At 40.4% G+C, this 16,895-nt stretch overlaps 1 protein-coding gene across 1 annotated transcript in view; it reads right to left on the bottom strand.

The window, feature by feature from the left end:
* Positions 1-359: 359 nt before the first annotated feature.
* Positions 360-16,895, bottom strand: part of SPTBN5 (spectrin beta, non-erythrocytic 5) — a 94,870-nt gene continuing 78,334 nt past the window's right edge. The window contains exons 52-67 of the mRNA XM_009820859.2: positions 15,268-15,480; positions 14,697-14,893; positions 13,904-14,108; positions 12,964-13,158; positions 11,700-11,855; positions 10,956-11,173; positions 9,238-9,427; positions 8,069-8,245; positions 7,082-7,186; positions 5,438-6,058; positions 4,371-4,442; positions 2,792-2,878; positions 2,284-2,375; positions 2,003-2,088; positions 1,371-1,506; positions 360-591 (exon numbers count right to left, since the gene is read on the bottom strand). Coding sequence (XP_009819161.2) covers positions 417-591; positions 1,371-1,506; positions 2,003-2,088; positions 2,284-2,375; positions 2,792-2,878; positions 4,371-4,442; positions 5,438-6,058; positions 7,082-7,186; positions 8,069-8,245; positions 9,238-9,427; positions 10,956-11,173; positions 11,700-11,855; positions 12,964-13,158; positions 13,904-14,108; positions 14,697-14,893; positions 15,268-15,480 — 2,925 coding nt within the window. The 3' untranslated portion in view covers positions 360-416. The remainder of the gene's footprint in view (positions 592-1,370; positions 1,507-2,002; positions 2,089-2,283; positions 2,376-2,791; positions 2,879-4,370; positions 4,443-5,437; positions 6,059-7,081; positions 7,187-8,068; positions 8,246-9,237; positions 9,428-10,955; positions 11,174-11,699; positions 11,856-12,963; positions 13,159-13,903; positions 14,109-14,696; positions 14,894-15,267; positions 15,481-16,895) is intronic.

The following is a 16,895-nucleotide window of genomic DNA, read 5'->3' as shown; positions in this document are numbered from 1 at the left end:
CTGTGGTGTACAGACCGCCCAACCCCCTTAATTCTTATCCGTTGATACCTGCAAAGTGACTTGCAGGTGACTGCTGTTCACTCACAGCTTGCACCTCGAGCTCTGCTCAGTGCTCCCCGTTTTTGTCTCACAGAGTCACTTCACCTGAGCTGTCTGGCTTAAAGGTCCCTCTGCTCTTCCATTTGGTAACTTGGAGTAGATATCACTTAGGTGATATGATGAATGATGGAGTCATTGTATACACAAAAGTATACCAGATGCAGTCCTGTTTAATTATATTTAATGGCTTTACTAGATTTAATACATAATTAAAGTAAGTTCCAAGGGTAGTGATTAACTTAAAACATACCAATGCATTTCCAGAGGGCTGGGTTAAGATATGATGGTGAAGGATCTGGTATTCATTGAGGCAAATGTCATTTTTGTCTTCCTGCTTCTAGTAGAGATGAAAGCAGTTTTGTTCTATTACCACTTTGTTCTAGGCTCAGGGTGGTGATGGAGGCTTGTGTCACTGCAGTCCCATCTTCCTTAAAATCTCTGGAAAATTCTGCAGACTCTCTCTCAGGTTTGATTTTGAAGGAAGGTGTTCTCCTATCAACAACATGCATCACCAGAGAGTCAGGTACAATTTAGAGGAGTTTAAGTCACCATGTATATGTAAGAACTTGTTAGGCATCTAGCTCAGCAGCAAAAATCCACCAGGCAGAGGGACTAGGATTTCACATCATAGTCTGTAAGATTTTTCAGACTCCAAATGCAACAGAAATTGATTTACACTACAGGCCAAATTTCCAAATTTGGCTGTGGCTGTGTTTTACATGCCTGTGTTTCGATTCTTAAAAACAGCCTTTGAGGAAAGTATTCAAACAATGTAATTTTAGACAACTGGTTTGGCTCCTTAAATTAGGAGGCTGTGTTCCTTTCAGACCTTGCTGGAGAGAACGTTCAGAGGAAAATCCAAGGCACCTATTGTAGACTCCGGCTCTGATTCTCTCATTTGTTGGAACAAGTCTCTCTCCATTGAACATAAAGGTTACCCAGTCTTCAGATCAGATACTTTATTTCAGCAACTTTGGTGCCTACAATAGGTAATACAAGAATTCCTCTCGGTGTCCCGATTTTAAGTCATCAACCACAGACAGGACATGGCTGACTGCAGTGAGGCCCATTTTAAAAAACTGGCTGTAACACATCATAAATGACACAAATTAATGTGAGGCAGAGTCATCTTCAAGAATTATGTATGTTACTGGATTAGTGACAGAGGAGCGGGACTTTTTGACCTCAGGGCAATCTCCCTTTGTAGACGACTGCTACCTAAGCACAAACAACGGTGACGTCAGTTCAGCTTTGCAGCACAGAGCCCCTACCTCAGGAGTGAACTTTTGCTGGTTAGTCTTTCAGCAGAGTATCTGTCTGGAAAGTCCCACAGTCTCGTCTGGGAGGTCTCTGTGTTTGGAGTGAAAGTCTGCAGCATCATCGTCGAATGTGATCTGTTACCGTGCCCTGCAGAGTGAAAGACCACAAATAAAAACCTTCTGTAGTGTTAGAGGCAGAGTTTGCCATTTCTGGGTCCTAAACAATTTTCTCTGAACATCATTGTTATAATTGTGCTCTGGCTTCCTTTCCAGTAAGTCACTGCCTAGTGAGGTGTCCAGAAAGAGATCCAGATTAAGAAGAAAAGCTGTTGATCAATATCCAAAGCAACTCCTTAATAAAAGGATGAATACAGCCCTTGGGCAAGGACCCTCCCTGGGAATAACCTGATAACCTGATGCTGGCCGCAGTACAATTGAAAGGCTGCTTTGCAAGTCACCCTGGGCATTCTCCTGCCAGGTCATTACAGTGCAAGGTGGCAGACGACTTGTGTACTACTGCTTAACAGAGGCAAAAAGCACAGCTCAGAATGCCCCAGACTAAGGACAGTTTCTCATTCTCTTCTCTTTCTCTCACCATCACTTGCTAAAAACACAGTTCATTCTTGAAGGAAGTGAGAATGTACCTATATTATTCTGTAGTGATTGCAGCCAGTCCTCCATCAGTGTCTGAGAAGGTGCTGCGAAGAAATACTCGGCCCCATCTCTCAGCCTGTAAATAAAGATAGGAGAGGGTGAACTCTAGTTAGCCTTGCTTTATACCTGCTGTCCTTATGAGTGGGGCAAGCACTGTAAGACATTTCAGTTATGTCTCATAACAACATATAGACTCAGGTGACCGTAGGCAAATACAGCTGTACAGGTAGCTGTGTACGTTTTTATTAGTGCACTTCTCCATAAGACTTACCGCAACATGAAGGCATTTTCTTTCCTGATGTAATTTACCAGCCTTTCACATTTGGCGCCAGGAATACCGAGGGACAGGAGCGTGGATACGTTCTGAAGGAGGATGAAGTAACAACAAAATGTCTTCTGTGTCTTTTCTGCTAGGATTCAATTCCATACCAACCTGCAGGCTGACTACACACCCATACTATCTTTTTCTGCTTTATAACTAGGATCACTGAATATGAAGAACCACAGAGGAACAATGGACTATTGCATTATAACTTGAAGGCAATTCTTTAATAAGATACTTATTTTAAGGAATATGTTTGAAAATTTCTGAAAGCTTATTATTCTGTCTTATAGTTGGTATCAGTTGAACACTTGTTGAATTTTCATTCAGCTGACATTTGAAAGAGAACTGATTACCCCAGCCCCAAAGCAAAGCAAATGTAACTCTATTTTCTTTTAAATGCATTTTTAGATAGGTAAACACAGAGATTACTAGAAAGATTCAAAACCAAAATTACCTTAGATGCTTCTTTTTCATCATTATAGAAATCAAGCTTTAATCCATCAAGTTTTACGTAGAAAGATTTCCAAGACCTTGAGCCTGGCTACGTGAATAGAAAGGGTAATAAAAATCCAATTATTAGCTATATATTTTATTGGAGTAGTGAAATCTTTCATGTGCAACTTCCAAAGGAAGCCAGAAGCTGCACAGATTATGATCACAGAAGTTCTCTTAGTCATTATTATCTCCTAGAAAAACAGAACCTGCTATAATTTCTGGTGTGGGTGATTCAGGAAGGGTCTCTCTGCGAGTCATCAATAACAAACCATACAACATGGTGCAAGCAAGCTCTACACCATGTTGTGGTCAGCAACATCTTTGAGAGGAGGTGGGTAATCAAAGTTATGTCTATTTTTCGCCACTAAAAGCTCCAGTTTTTTCCCAGCTGGAATGCTGGCCCTTGACTGCTGGTCACAGTCTAGTTTTGTGAAGTGTGTGGTTTCGATCTAATGTGGCTGCTGAATTCTTCTTCATTTCCTAAACTAACCCCATTGGAATATTACTGAACACTGTACAAAAGCAGCTGCTCTTCCCTACTGCAACTATGTACCAGTGTAAGGTTAGCCTAGTGCCATGTGACCCTTCTGGATGAAGGATCCTATTAGTTGTGTATATTCTTATTTTTCTATGCCAGTGAATCAAGTTGACAATTTGGTCATTCAGAGAAAAGGATGGAAAAAGTCCTGAGGAAGATGAGTCATAGTTTTTCTTGTTTGGTAAGATGGAAGTTCAGTATCAGACTAAATTTAGTGTATCCAGAAGAGAGGAAAAACTAAATTTCTCTTCCAGAAGATGGACTCCATACCAGATAATTTTTTTAGAGGTCTTTCAAGTTAAAAATTTCAGAGGAAATACCCTATGGGACAAACTATCCAAGACAACTTGTTTACATGCAATACCTCAGCAAACACTCAGGTGTCTGCAGATTGGTGGTGAATATTAGGAAATTTCCTGCCCTGTTATGATCATTAGCCTACTGACCTGAAGTGATATTCTTTCTCAGGATGAGACTTTAGATTTCAGTTTCATTCAGCCCTGGATTAAACAAACCACTTCTTCAAAGATAAACAGAAACATTAATTCTCTTCTAGCACAGTTAGAAATTGTAAGCATTGGGAGCATAGGAATGAGGGCTTCCTCTGCCAACAAGCCACCACATGCTGATACAAGCTTGTATTTTTTTTTTTAATATTTTTTTTTTCCCAGTTCATTTCATATATTGAAACCTGTATTTATAATTAGGGAAACATAATTAATATGTTCATACAGCCTAGGCTCTGGTTCATAAATCCATTAAATGTAGACAGACCCTGTTCTGCATGATTCCCATGACAGGCAAAAATTCCATTGTCTCTTTCTCTTAAGGGCTTGATCAGGTACTGTGTGGACACTTCATGCATTTTAGTGGTAACTGAATTAAACCCACAGTCCTGAGCTCCTCTTCAGCAAGAGTTTATCCTGAAGAAGTCAAACCAGATCTGGCCTATAACTCGAGGAAAGATGAATTAACCCAGACTGATGGCATTTGTTTCTACCTGTTGTCTTCCTGGGAGGAGCTGGTCTCTCTTTTCTAGGAATCCCTCCATGTGCTGGAGACTTGCAGAAACCTGAGACACACAAGAATATTGCTGTTTAACTTTAAAATGGCCCTTAAACAAATGTTATAATTTCTGAAGGTCTTTCTAGATAAATTCCACAGAGCGAAACTGATCTTTTCTGCCTCTAGCCTTTACATTCACAGCACAGCTAGAAATCCACTCTAGGTTGCAGTCGTATCTCTGATATACTACCTAAATGAAGAGAATTCACGTCCTCCTAGAACAATTTGCTCATGGAATTTGCTCTTCCATGGTGTATTAATTAATTAATATTATTTTTATATTATTAAATATAATTTACAGCTTAAATTGCTAAAGTTATTCATACCATCCCTGCAATAATACTGAGTTACACCAATATATAGTGTTGTCCTGGCACACTTGGGTATATGACAAACGCATTCCTCTCAAAGTGCAAGAGGGGAAGAGAACAATTTTTACCTGTCCATGAGTTAACAGTGCATTTCCTGCCAGGGTGAGCAAACAGGAGTTGCTGGTTCTACTCTTGCAGCAGGTCAGCTCTCTGGCAAGGGTGCCATTAAGTCCTGCCTCTCCCTGACTTCTGAACTCAGTGGACACTAAGCACCACCACCTCACATAAAGGGTAGTGGTAAATCAGCAGTGTTGCCTCTTTGCAAGACTTTGCATCTCCTAGCTCTTGTTAAGTGCTCTGCTGAGTATTCAGCAGCATGAATAACCTCTAGTTTGGGAAAGAAAAACAGAAACCAATACAGTTGTCAAGACCTAGGCTATAAAGCTGAGCAAATTAAAAATGCCTCTAAGCTATACCTAGCTGCTTAAATCAACAGTCTTTTTGGAAAGTGTATCAACTGCGAAGGCACGTAAAATGCCTTTTGGTGTTCGGATCCATAAGTGTATCTGCTGAAATGCCCACTGTGTAGTGTTCTTTGGGGCTTTCATACAGAGCTTCCTGTATTTCCTTACTTTAACTAGCACAGGATAGCAGTTTTGTGAGGAGAGAGCCAGGAATCCCTGGGACTTACCGAAGATGTTTTCTCTAATCTCTCAGAAGAGGAGTTAGACAGCAGTAAGTTTGGTGATTTGTCTAGTGACCTTTGGCCAGGCTTGGGTGGAGTTGCCATTAGTTTTGTCTGGAGGTTGGAGAAAGAGTTGCTGCTAGCACTTTTTTCCTGAGGTGATAAAAGGCCTGTGGCATAGGCTTCTGACAAACTACTGCTGTGTTGCTGGCTTATGGGAGGAGGAGATAAAGGAGAGCTTAAAGAACTGTGACTTCCCAAAGAGGTAGCTCGTGGACCCACTGTCTTTGGTGTAGGTGGAGTGATAATCTCACTGAGCCTCCCCTCAGCTTTCATTTCTGTTTTGTTGCTGCTCAGCACTTCTGGGACTCCCCCAGCAATGAGCTGTTGGAATGTCGACGGAGACTTTTCAACAGGGGAGAAAATAGTCTCAAGTGGAGCCATCCAAGACAGGCTGGCTAAGGGCACAGATGACAGTGGCGTTGTGCTCTTTATCTCTGTCACTTTTGGTGGTGCATTCCTTTTGTCAGATGTTTTTCTTTTCAGAGAGGGAACCCGTACAACTTTGCCTTTATCCTTCTGCTCACTCTCTTCTGTGTCCACTTGTTTCAGAAGATTCATCTCCCTCTGTAGGGCACAAGCAGTACATTTTTTAAAACTACCTTCATTGCATTCATGGGTACTTACCTACGGTTTTTTTATTTTAAGGAGGAATAGTTTTTCAAATATACTCTCTCCTGGCATTGAATTTTAAGGCCTGTACCTCCATTGGCATTCTTAGAGTTAGAACTGAACTTAATTGCTGTGTGCTGAGCATTATTTTGTTGCCCAAATCATGAATACTGATGGCCGTTAATCTCAAATGCAATGAATCCTGCCCTTGCTAACTTTTCTAGAGGCTGAGTCTTCAATAAGCTCTAGAGAAACTATGCTTCTCTTCTGTGGCACTGCTTCTTTAAGTTTGCTGTAGGAACAGTGAGTATCCAGGGGTGTTCTCATGAAAAATTTTAGAGTGGAGGACCTTCGTCCCTTCATTTAGCCAATTTGCAAATCACTGAACACAAGGCAGACTCAGCTAAGCTAATTTTTAGCGTAATGCCAAACATAAAAGCTAGGTTTTGCTGGTTGTTTCAGGAAAATAATTTAAAAAAACATTGAAACAGGATCTGGGAGGCTGACTGGGTGTTTTTGGTACCTAATACAATCCATTGTAGAACTCTGATGCCAGAAGGAAAAAGGCCTGTCTCTGCCTTGGTCGCCCTTTATTTTCAGCCCTTTGCTATCCTCCAGCACTGCCAGGTGGCTGCAGCTCCCTACTGAAATCCCGAATGAATCAAAATCTCTCCATTCATGTAGCAAGGGATCACCCTGTTTCTCACACACCAATGTGCACTACACACCCTTTTTGCTGCTCCTGGCAGAAGAAAGCTTCCACTGCTCCCCTAGAGCTTTTGCAAGCTAGTTGGACTCTTTTGATCCACCTACAGGTCTCATTCTCAGCTGCTCTATCTGCAATAACTCAGCTTTGGTCGCTCATTTACTCCATCTCAGCACAGGAGTTCATTCTTACATGGAGTGAGTGAGCCCCAAACATTCAAGGACCCACATTATCCTGTCTCATGCACAGCTCATCAACCTTCACCTTCTCACCTTAGTTTTCCTGCTGAGCTGAGCAAATTTCTCCTCCTGAGCTGCAAGCATCTTCTCAAAATCATGGTGCTTCTTCAGTAATTCCTCTACTTCAGACACTGAATCCTGAATGGAAAAATTATCAAATACAGAAGTCCAAAATCAAGTCCATCGGAAAAGATTATGCCTTAGATTTTCAGATTTACCCATTCTATTTAGTCAAATGGTGATTTGGAAATTTTTGTAATTGAATGTCTAAACCCCTGGTAGTGTGTGAAAAATCTTAATTTATGCTTAAAAAAAAAGGTCTGTAGCTTGCAGTTTTGTCTGCTGTACATGAAAAAAAGAGCTCAAATAACAACCTTCTTTTTTTCTGCAAAGCCATGTGGTACCATGGCTGCCAACTATAACTGTTTACATACAGATCAAGTACTTGTGCTAGATACAGAGTTTATTCCTGCCCTACAACACATGCATCTTAAACCTCTGTCTTGTGTTCTGCTTAGTTTTCGATACCTGAGTTTATGACATTGTTTTCCTGTCTTATAAACCATCAGAAGACAGTCCACAACGAGAAAAAAACAAAACTGTGGATGTTGGTTTTTAAATAGGAATTTACGAGCTAGCTATCAAGCCATCTGTGCAAAACATTCTACCGCCCAACACAAGGTGGGGAAAAACCCTTTTTCCTTTCAAAACAGGCTCTCAACATGACAGGGAAGGTTGAACCCTCTGCAAGTTATCTTAGTGTATGAAAAAATGGTCTGGAATTCTCCCCAGTCTTCTACCACCCCATGGTGGAGCCATGTCCTGGAGCCCATCACCATGTAAAATGCAGCAACTGTCCTGGGCTCACTTCTGTAAGAGAACAGAGGTCCTGCCCTTTGTGATCTCAAGGGTGCATTACTGTTTAGATTGTGATTAACTTCAGGCCCAAGCTAATGCATGCTCCAAGCACTCTGTATATGCTAAGAGACATTTCAATAGTGTTGCACTGTCATCACTCACCCCATAGCTAGGATCTGAAAGAAAGCTCTCCTTGGCAGCCAGCCATGCTTCTGCTTGTTCTAGCTCTCTGCGGAGCAATTGAATCTCCCAGTTTTCTTCATATAACTCTTTTCTCATGTCCCAGCTCTCCTTTACCTTCTTCATCAGCTCTGAGAGCTCTAACAGTTTTTCTTCAATCTAGAAAAAGAACGTTTGCAATGCCAGGAGGTGAAAAATCCAATCAGACTTTCATGTGACAGCCATCTAGTGTGTACTCTGCCCTCATGATCCAGAAGATGACCTCTAGATAACTTTGTGGTGTTAACATAGTTTAGAAAGGATGTCTGAGTCCTCATTTTTATTACTTGAATTCATTTAGCCTGTATGTTGTATAGCTATATATTATAATTGTATGCATATTCCATATACTGTATGACCAATATTCTGCTATCTGCTTTCCCATGATGAAACTTTATAACCAGAGAGTTTGTATTATAGAACTATTGAGAACCAGAAGATTCAACAAATACATCCATTTATGGCAAGGCAACAACAGAGAGCCTTAAACTGTGGAAAGTTCTCTAATTCTTTCTACAACAGAAGTATTGTAATCTTGCATAAATTCTGAAGATGTTTTTGGTGGTGTGATCTCTGGATCTACTGACAGTATCAACACAAGCTTGGGACCCCTGAAAAAGTCAAAGTCTAAAGGTACATAGATAACAGAATCACAGAAATTTTAATGTTCTTGCCCCTTTGGCTCCGTAATATTTCTGAAGAATTACATATCTTCTGGTGTACTCAGGGACATCACTCCATCCTATGGTTGATTGCATTGTGATGTATTTTATCCTAGGTCTTGTGTTCTTAAATGCTAAAATCTCATTTATGATGTGGCGCATCTTTTCTGTGGAATAGCAATACCTCCCTACCCCCCACATAGCCACAATCAATCCAGTGACTTTTCCTTTATGGTCAGCTTCAAAATCAGTTTTTAGAGGAGTAAGAACTTTAAAAGGGGTTTTTTCTTTTTCTACATGTCACATGAAGTCTGCAGCTTTTAATAGTAGAGAACCTGATTGTCCTGTTTACTACTTCTGTTTTGAAAGAGAGACAAAGCTGCAACTCCTGCCTATTTAATGTGCTCTTTGTTCACTCTTGTTTGTAAAATATTTAACTCATCAACACACCTCCACAGACATGAAGTGTCCATTCTTCATCAGGTCACTTCCTGCCCGCTGCATTTCTTCATATTTTAGCCACTGCTTCTCTATCTCACGCTTGTATTCCTCATGACGCTTGATAAGCAGTTCAGCTCCCAGGACATCATTTGCCAGTTCCTCAGATATCACTAGTGCATGCATCTCATTGGCCCAGGCCCTACAGAATAGAGTCAAAAGAGTAAAAACGGAAGGAATCTGAGTCTGTTGGATACTCAGGAATGTACATATCCCGTGGCTGTGGACACACGTAAACAGACTTTTATTTGCTCACTAAAGATATGAATATACAAATACATTGATGAAGGTTCACTCATGGATCTATGGATTTTTATAACCTGATATAATATTCCCAGTGCTGTTTCAATAAATAGCCTGTTAGAAAGAAAGACAGCTGCAGCATCTATACATACTGAAGCATTGCCAATTCAGTTCCTCAGGAAGAACTGTAAATGCAAATGCCTAGGCTGTACACATTCGCAGTACTTTTATACATGGTGCAGGGACACAGAGACTTTCAGATGTCCATCTAACCTTATCAACATGCATGAAAGTTCTTCATACGCATACAGAGCGCTCATGCAAAGAAGCATATTGATAGACACGTCTTAAGGAAAATTCTCTACTACATGAGCCTCAACTGGCATAGACCAATGCATCTTGATTTACCTGAGCTCAGGATCTATCCCTTAGCATAGTAAATGTGCAGTAATCAGTGATAACCACTTCACTGTCTTTGTATTTCTACTCCTGTCATGGATTAACTCTTTCATTAACTACACTGAACTAAAAATGTCCATATTTCTTCTGCGATAAATCCTGTTTAAAAAACACAATTTCCATAAAAAATGTATCAATTTTGATGAAAATGACATTAAAATGATAAAATACAGTATTTTAATGTTGGTCTGCCACTGAGTACAACATATTTCCATTATTTATTTAATTTTTTACATTAGACCTCTGCTTATAGATACTTTGGCATGACTGATTTAAACAAAATGAGACATTTAGCTCAACATATCTTTTTTAAAAAGTATGTTTTGTAGATGCTTTAAACATTCAGCATTTTGTTCTAATTCAGATTAAAAAAGGAAAAAATCATGGAATTTCTCAGCAAATGAATTCTTGCAAAAAACTGACCCCCAAGAAGAATGGGCAGAAGAGTATGTACATATGGGCAATGGCATTAAATACATGTGTGCAAAACACTTTCAGCACTTGAGCAAGTGCTAACCCATTCTGGAAGGTAATATTTAACGTAGTTGCTTTGACTCTGGGAGAAATGGCCACTCATGTCTGTATAGGTGTACAAATTACTTGACTTTCTAGCAGAGACTTCCCCATCTTCCTACAGAATGAACAGTATTTTCAATTGGAACTGTGAGACTACCAAAGCTATCCAGAGTGACTGAATTTTCCAAGACTGTCTAGGAAATAGTCTAAAAATGTGGGTTTGTCATGCACACTGTGCTTAAGTGGAGTGGCATGGTCACCTCTGATATGTGGTAAATTCTGTGAAGTGCTTTTGAGAAGGTGCCATGCATTATTATTCAAAAGAGATTTGCAAGCAAGCTGTGGAGCATCTGAGACAGGAGTCAAATAACTGACAGGTGTAATTTAGAAAATCCTGTATGGAAAAGACAAGAAATAAGGCCCACTGCCAAACTCAAGAGGCCAGCACATACATCAGCTCCCTGCAGTCATTGAAGTAAAGCTGGACTTGTTCTGCCTGGCTCAGTCTTGCCTTCCTCTCCAGAAACTTCTTGTCCAGGTTTTCCCAGCACTCATCCACATCTGTGAGTCTCTCCATGATGTTTTCCTTGACTTGAGGGTATACGCGGCTGAGGTGCCAAGCCTCTCCCCGAATCCGTTCCAGCTCTTTCATGATGGCTCCTAGATCTCTCTGGAACAGAGACAGAATGTATTGTAAGACCAAATCACTACTTACATCTATCAAAAGCAGTTTTTAAAGATGGTGCACATCTTTTCTAGCCACTGGCTGCACAGAGGCTAGAAATATGACTCTGTCAAGACTTTTCCTCTCAGTTTCCTCCTACTGCCTTTTAACATTCATCATCAAACATCAAAGAAGGTTCTTTAGATGTGACACACTGATTATTTTGATAAGTGTGGAGCTGAAGTCTCTTGTAGTTTGGATGACACCTTTGCAATTATAATAACAATTTGGAATAGATTTTAGAAGAGAAGCTCATCTTTAGAAGCAAAAGTATTAATAATATCACAATGTTAAAAACAGGAGGAAAAGGCCCCCTTCTGTGAAGCACAAAGAACATTTCAGGGTGCAATAAATTAACCATTTGTTGGCCTGCAAATGAGGCACTTGATAGGATTTCAAATCAAGCATCAGTCTCCTCTTTTTTTTTGCCATTTATGCTTTTCTGCGACTGCTTTATGACAGATCCCCTTACCTCTACTCCCTCAAGCTGGCTGAGAAGTGTCTGTACACCTGCAAGGTCATATCCATAATCTTCTATATCCACCACTGCCTCTTTCTCCTGCATCCAGCCCTTTACTTCATCCACATCATGATCATACTGGTGAACTTGCTGGGCTGCTCTTAGATTCTGGAATAAAGAAACAATTTAATGAAAATACTATATATCATGTCTGTAGCACAAAAAAGGGGAACCCTAATATGTCCTAATGCAGTACAGACTGAACAAGAGTGGGAGTGAAACACTTTCCCAATTAAGTCACCTGAAAGTGAGGTGTTCAAGCTAACCTAATTCCCCCAAGTTCTCTTTGTCAATAGAAAGAAACAGATGTCTCTGAAGAGCCATTTATCCCTACGTAAGATGAATTGCCCTCTAAAGGCAGTGCTCTCAACCACAGAAAGTGTCCTAAAAACTTGCTTGGACTAGAGGCCTACACTGCCAACAGTGAAAATAAGCGGAGTTAAGTGAAAAATAGGTTTTCTGAAATGAGAGGGTTAAAAAATGTTTTAATACTATTTTACATTGAAACTATATATTAACAATTATCCTGCATTTACTGCTGCTAACAGACAATAGTGGGCTTGAGCTACTTCATAAGCAAAATGTGTATGTAATGGTAATGAAAAAGAGAGTTGAGAACATCTGACATTTTAGGTTCTCCTGAAGGCAAACAAAAATGTTGAGTTCTATGTGTCCTCTTTGCTTTTCCAAACACATCTGTGACTGCAGTTTCACAAGAGGGAGTAAGCTGATTTAACAGTTAACTGCTGCCAAAAGGTAGGGGGTTTGTCTCTATCACCTCTATCACCTCCTCTTCCATACCCCTTCTTTGACTTCAAGTAATTAACTCAGCAAAAAAAATCTGGAGAGTTTTCATCTTGTTTAATAAGCTGAAGTAGTTCAATAAAGAGTCCAATGAGTGCCAGAGCCAGCCTCCTGTTAGTGGTGGTAAACCATTAGATTGGCTTAGTTTTTCAAGAAACCAGAGCTAGCAGTGAATTAAGAAAAACAGAATTACTCTAGGCTGATAAATATCTTTCAAGTATCAGTCTTGCCAGGAACAGTAGGGTAAGCAGTGGCTGTAAAGCAAAACAGATCAAGAAAGAATAGAACAGAATACACACATTGCTTTTATAAACCTCGTGTTCAACATGAGCAATGCACTGGTTTGGACAAGGAAGGGGGACATGGGAAACTGCAGGGAATCCAATGCCCCAATTTTTCATATATTTCCTACCTCTGTCCTTGCCTGGATGGCATGGCATAGTTTCTCCCACGTCTCATTGATTTGCTTTGTTCTCTTCTGGATAATGTCCATCTTGCTGTGGCCGTCCTTCTCTAGTTTAGATGCTAACTCATTTAAGTAGACAACTTTGGAATGTCCCAGAGGTTTCACCTCATTTACAAAATCTTTAAACTTTTTCTCCAGCACCTGTGGGATAAATGGGGACACAGACTTAGATATAAGAATTTCTGCCTACCTCTGTGAAAGAGGCAGAAGGAATCACTTTCTCTGTATTGTGTAACACAAAAGCTATGTATTGCAGTCTACAAGTGCAAATCACTTGATAAACCCAGATGATCTGGAGTCAGAAAAAGGCATCTATTGTCTTGATCATTTAACATCTTATGTCACAGAGAAAAACCACTCACATCCTGACAAACAGATGCTGCCCTGATCAAAAGCTAAGAAACATAATCTGTTAGGCTGTCCACATATGCAGCAGTTGTTGAGGAGTGGACACTATGAATTATACCTCTCTGCACTGTGTGCCCTGAGGAGAAATTTATCCTTGAAATCAGCAGCTAGAGGTGTGAATGCTGCATCCCAGTGTTTTCCACCGAAATTGTTACAAGACAATGGCCCTGGTCGTGTAAAATTTTTTAGGCCCTGTCAAATATATAATCAGGGCCTGCAATGAAGTGTGCTGACCTCACCTTATCCCAAGAAAAAGCTAACTTTCTGATGCACACTACTTTTTCCATTGGAAGACACTACCTCAGAGAGCCTTGTATAAGCAGACAGAAACCGGTCTGAGTTCTTGCTGCAGAGAGAACTTGTTTGCTTAGTTTTTGTCACTGTAACACGCTTCGCTGCCAGCAGCTACACAAAAATTGCAGCAAATATATTCCTGCTTTGCCACACAATACATACAATACCTTTTATTTTATTTTACCTCAACATCATCTAAGTCCTGCCCATAGTCATCGGACTCTGCTACAGACTGTTTACTGGAAAGCCATGCATCCACCAGCTGGAATTCTCTTTCAAACTGGTAGAGCTGGAATTGTTCTTGCAGGCGTTTTCTCTGGGTCTCAGCCTTCTGTAGGAGAGACTGATAGTCTGCTAGGATCCCCTGGAGCTTTGAAAGTATGGCTGGACTGCAAAGAACAAGAATCAAAAGATGTCTTTGTTTTACTGTTCTTTTTGAATATTGTCTTTTCTGACAGGTTGAATTTGCAACACCTTCAAAATACAGAAGAAACCAGATAACATCATGGAGTGAGTTACGCCAAGCCATTAAAACTAGCTAGTTCAGGAAATTAAAGTATCATCTCATATGAATGGCTGCTCTTTTCACTTCCTCCTCCCCAGATATAAAAGCAAATTGGCAATGAAAAACAGTGAACTGTCAAGAATGTCCTTTCCTTTCCCAAGCATAGTGGTTTTTGAACCTTTATGGTAAATGAGAACTAGATGACAGTTCCTGGGAATAGACAATGGACAAAGAAGCTGATTGGCACTAATTGGCCTGTTGTTAAAACAACAGTCATGAAAACATTAAAACAATCATCAAGCTTTTCGGGAGCTGCGTGTGTGTGATGGTTGTGAAGGAGGGATTGATGTCCTCTGAAGTTATATTTCTGAACACGTCATCAAACAGCTGCTGGAGGTTGAACTTTTCTGTATTTGTCTTCTCTGGGCATTTCAGTTAGACCTGGAGCAGAAGCCTGTTTTCACTTTCCTACCTCTCTGGGCTGTCTTTGTTTATTAAGCTGGCACCTGTCTCCTGTACTTTCTCAATCCGGGGCCTGAAACCATCCATGTCCAGCTTGGTGGCTTCAAGTTTACGAAGTAAAGCTTGTGTGGATTCTTCATTCTTCCCATAATCAGAGGTCTCCAGAATGAAGCTCCTCTCTGCCAGCCACGCCTCCACCTCCAGTAGCTGTATAAAACAAGGGATGAGCCTGAACAGCTGTGATTTATGTCAAGACAAAGAAAACTGGAAAGCATTGGTGCCCAAAGAGACACATCAGTGAAAACAGAGAGCAGCTTAGGGGCCTTCCTGTAATGCAATGTAGCAGATACTATTCAAAAGAATGTGTACCCAGAACCGAGTAATTAAGCTTACATGTTTATCCCTCACTACAGTTACTTGGAACTGTTATTCCTCCACTGTATCCATATTTACCAGATATGAAAAATCAGGACAGTATGAATTCTGCTCTTATCTCAGCACTTGCGTCCATTCAACAATATAGGTATTGGTTCTTTTAAGCAAAGAAAGACCAAAATAAATCTCTTGTGAACCATCTTTACCTCATTCAGGAACAGATGGGCCTCATATGACTGCACGAGCCGCTGTCTCCTCTCTTGAGCCTCTGCCTTCAAGGTTTCTACAGAAGTCTCAAGCTCCTTCAGGTGCTCCATAATCTTGCGAGAGGCTGAGTGGCCTCCCCTTACTAGTTTCTGCCCTGTACTGAGCACTGCTTTTGTCAAAGCGTCCCGACTGCTTATCTCATTCTCCAAATTCTGGAAAGAGTAAAGAGTAAAATGACAGACTAAAAATAAAAGCTATGGAGATTTTTATACCAGATTATGTAGTCATGTAATTCCATTATAAATCTGTTCTTTATAGACAAAGGTGGGTCAGAGGTGCAAAGTCTGAGTGAATGCTTGAAGGGGAGTGGAAGAGTTTTTTGGGGTGAAGAAGTGATTATAGAAATCAAATATAGCCATGAAGTTTGGATCTCGGTGTGTTTCTACCTCAGAGTGTGGAGGGAAGAGGTTCTAACCCCAAACCTCTTACCTGTAGATTCCACTGAAATATACCAACTTTCACCTCATTACATGGTGTTTCTTGAATTAAAATGTGTCTAGGGAAGAACAATCAATTCACCTGCTCATCAGTATTTATCACTTGCCAGCGCCTTTGTAGAAGATGGAGCTTTGCATAACAGCCATTGCAAACACTGTGGGTACACACATAATACCAGGCAGCCAAGAGGACAAGAAGAGAACTACCTGAACCAGTTCTCAAAGACTTTCCTTGAAATTAATTCTTGAAGACTGGTAGATTTTAAAACCATGTGCATACCTTCATATGCCCCCTCATATGATATTTGCCTGAGTGGGCAAGGAGCATGCCATCAGTTTGTGGGCGGATGTGCAGTCCACAGCTAACTGTGCCTGAGCACCTTGAGCACAAACCAACTCCACCATTTTACAATTGTTCTGTTTATTTTCCTAGCTATGAAACAAGCAGTTTCAGAGTTAGACTGCAGAGCTGTGTTAATGTAGAAGAGATGCCCTCTCTGAGAAGAGGAGCTGCTTTTTCAACTTAAGTATCAGACTTGGCTGGAAAACAGCTCTGATTCTGATCTTGCCTTTACCTTCCCCCTATTAATTTCAAGACAGCCACTATGCTGTTGGAAAGTGACACCGGATCTGACCCCAGCAGAATGCAATCCAGTGGCAGAGATTATGAAACATCTTGTACTGTGTATTAATAATAAGCTAGCAGCATGAAGAACAACTTTGCAGTTGAACATTTAGGAACATGTATTCGCTGTACTTCATTTATAACAACAGGAATTAAGAAAAAAAAGGGGCGGGGGGGAGTGAGGGAAAACTGTTCGAAGCCAAGCAGCTGTGCGTATGTATATTTGTGTGTAAATGCAGTTTTGCAAGACAGTATTTTTTTTTTTTTTAGGTTGATACATTTCACGCACAATCTCTTTAGACAAACAATAGAGGGTGGAACTAATAGTATATTCAATTCTTGACTGTTATGTTACCTCTGACATTTGCTTGCCTGTAAGCCAACTTTAAAAAAAGGTGTAGAGACTCTGGCTACTAAAAGATTGAGAATTCAAAGCTTATTATTTTAATCCTGCTTCCAGGAGAATAAGAAGCAAAATGGCAGGAAAAACTGGCATTTTATTATG

This window comes from Gavia stellata, chromosome 7, assembly GCF_030936135.1.
Source record: "Gavia stellata isolate bGavSte3 chromosome 7, bGavSte3.hap2, whole genome shotgun sequence".
NCBI lineage: Eukaryota > Metazoa > Chordata > Aves > Gaviiformes > Gaviidae > Gavia > Gavia stellata.
Note: the sequence above shows the minus strand (reverse complement) of the source record. Positions and strands in the feature narration are given on the sequence as shown.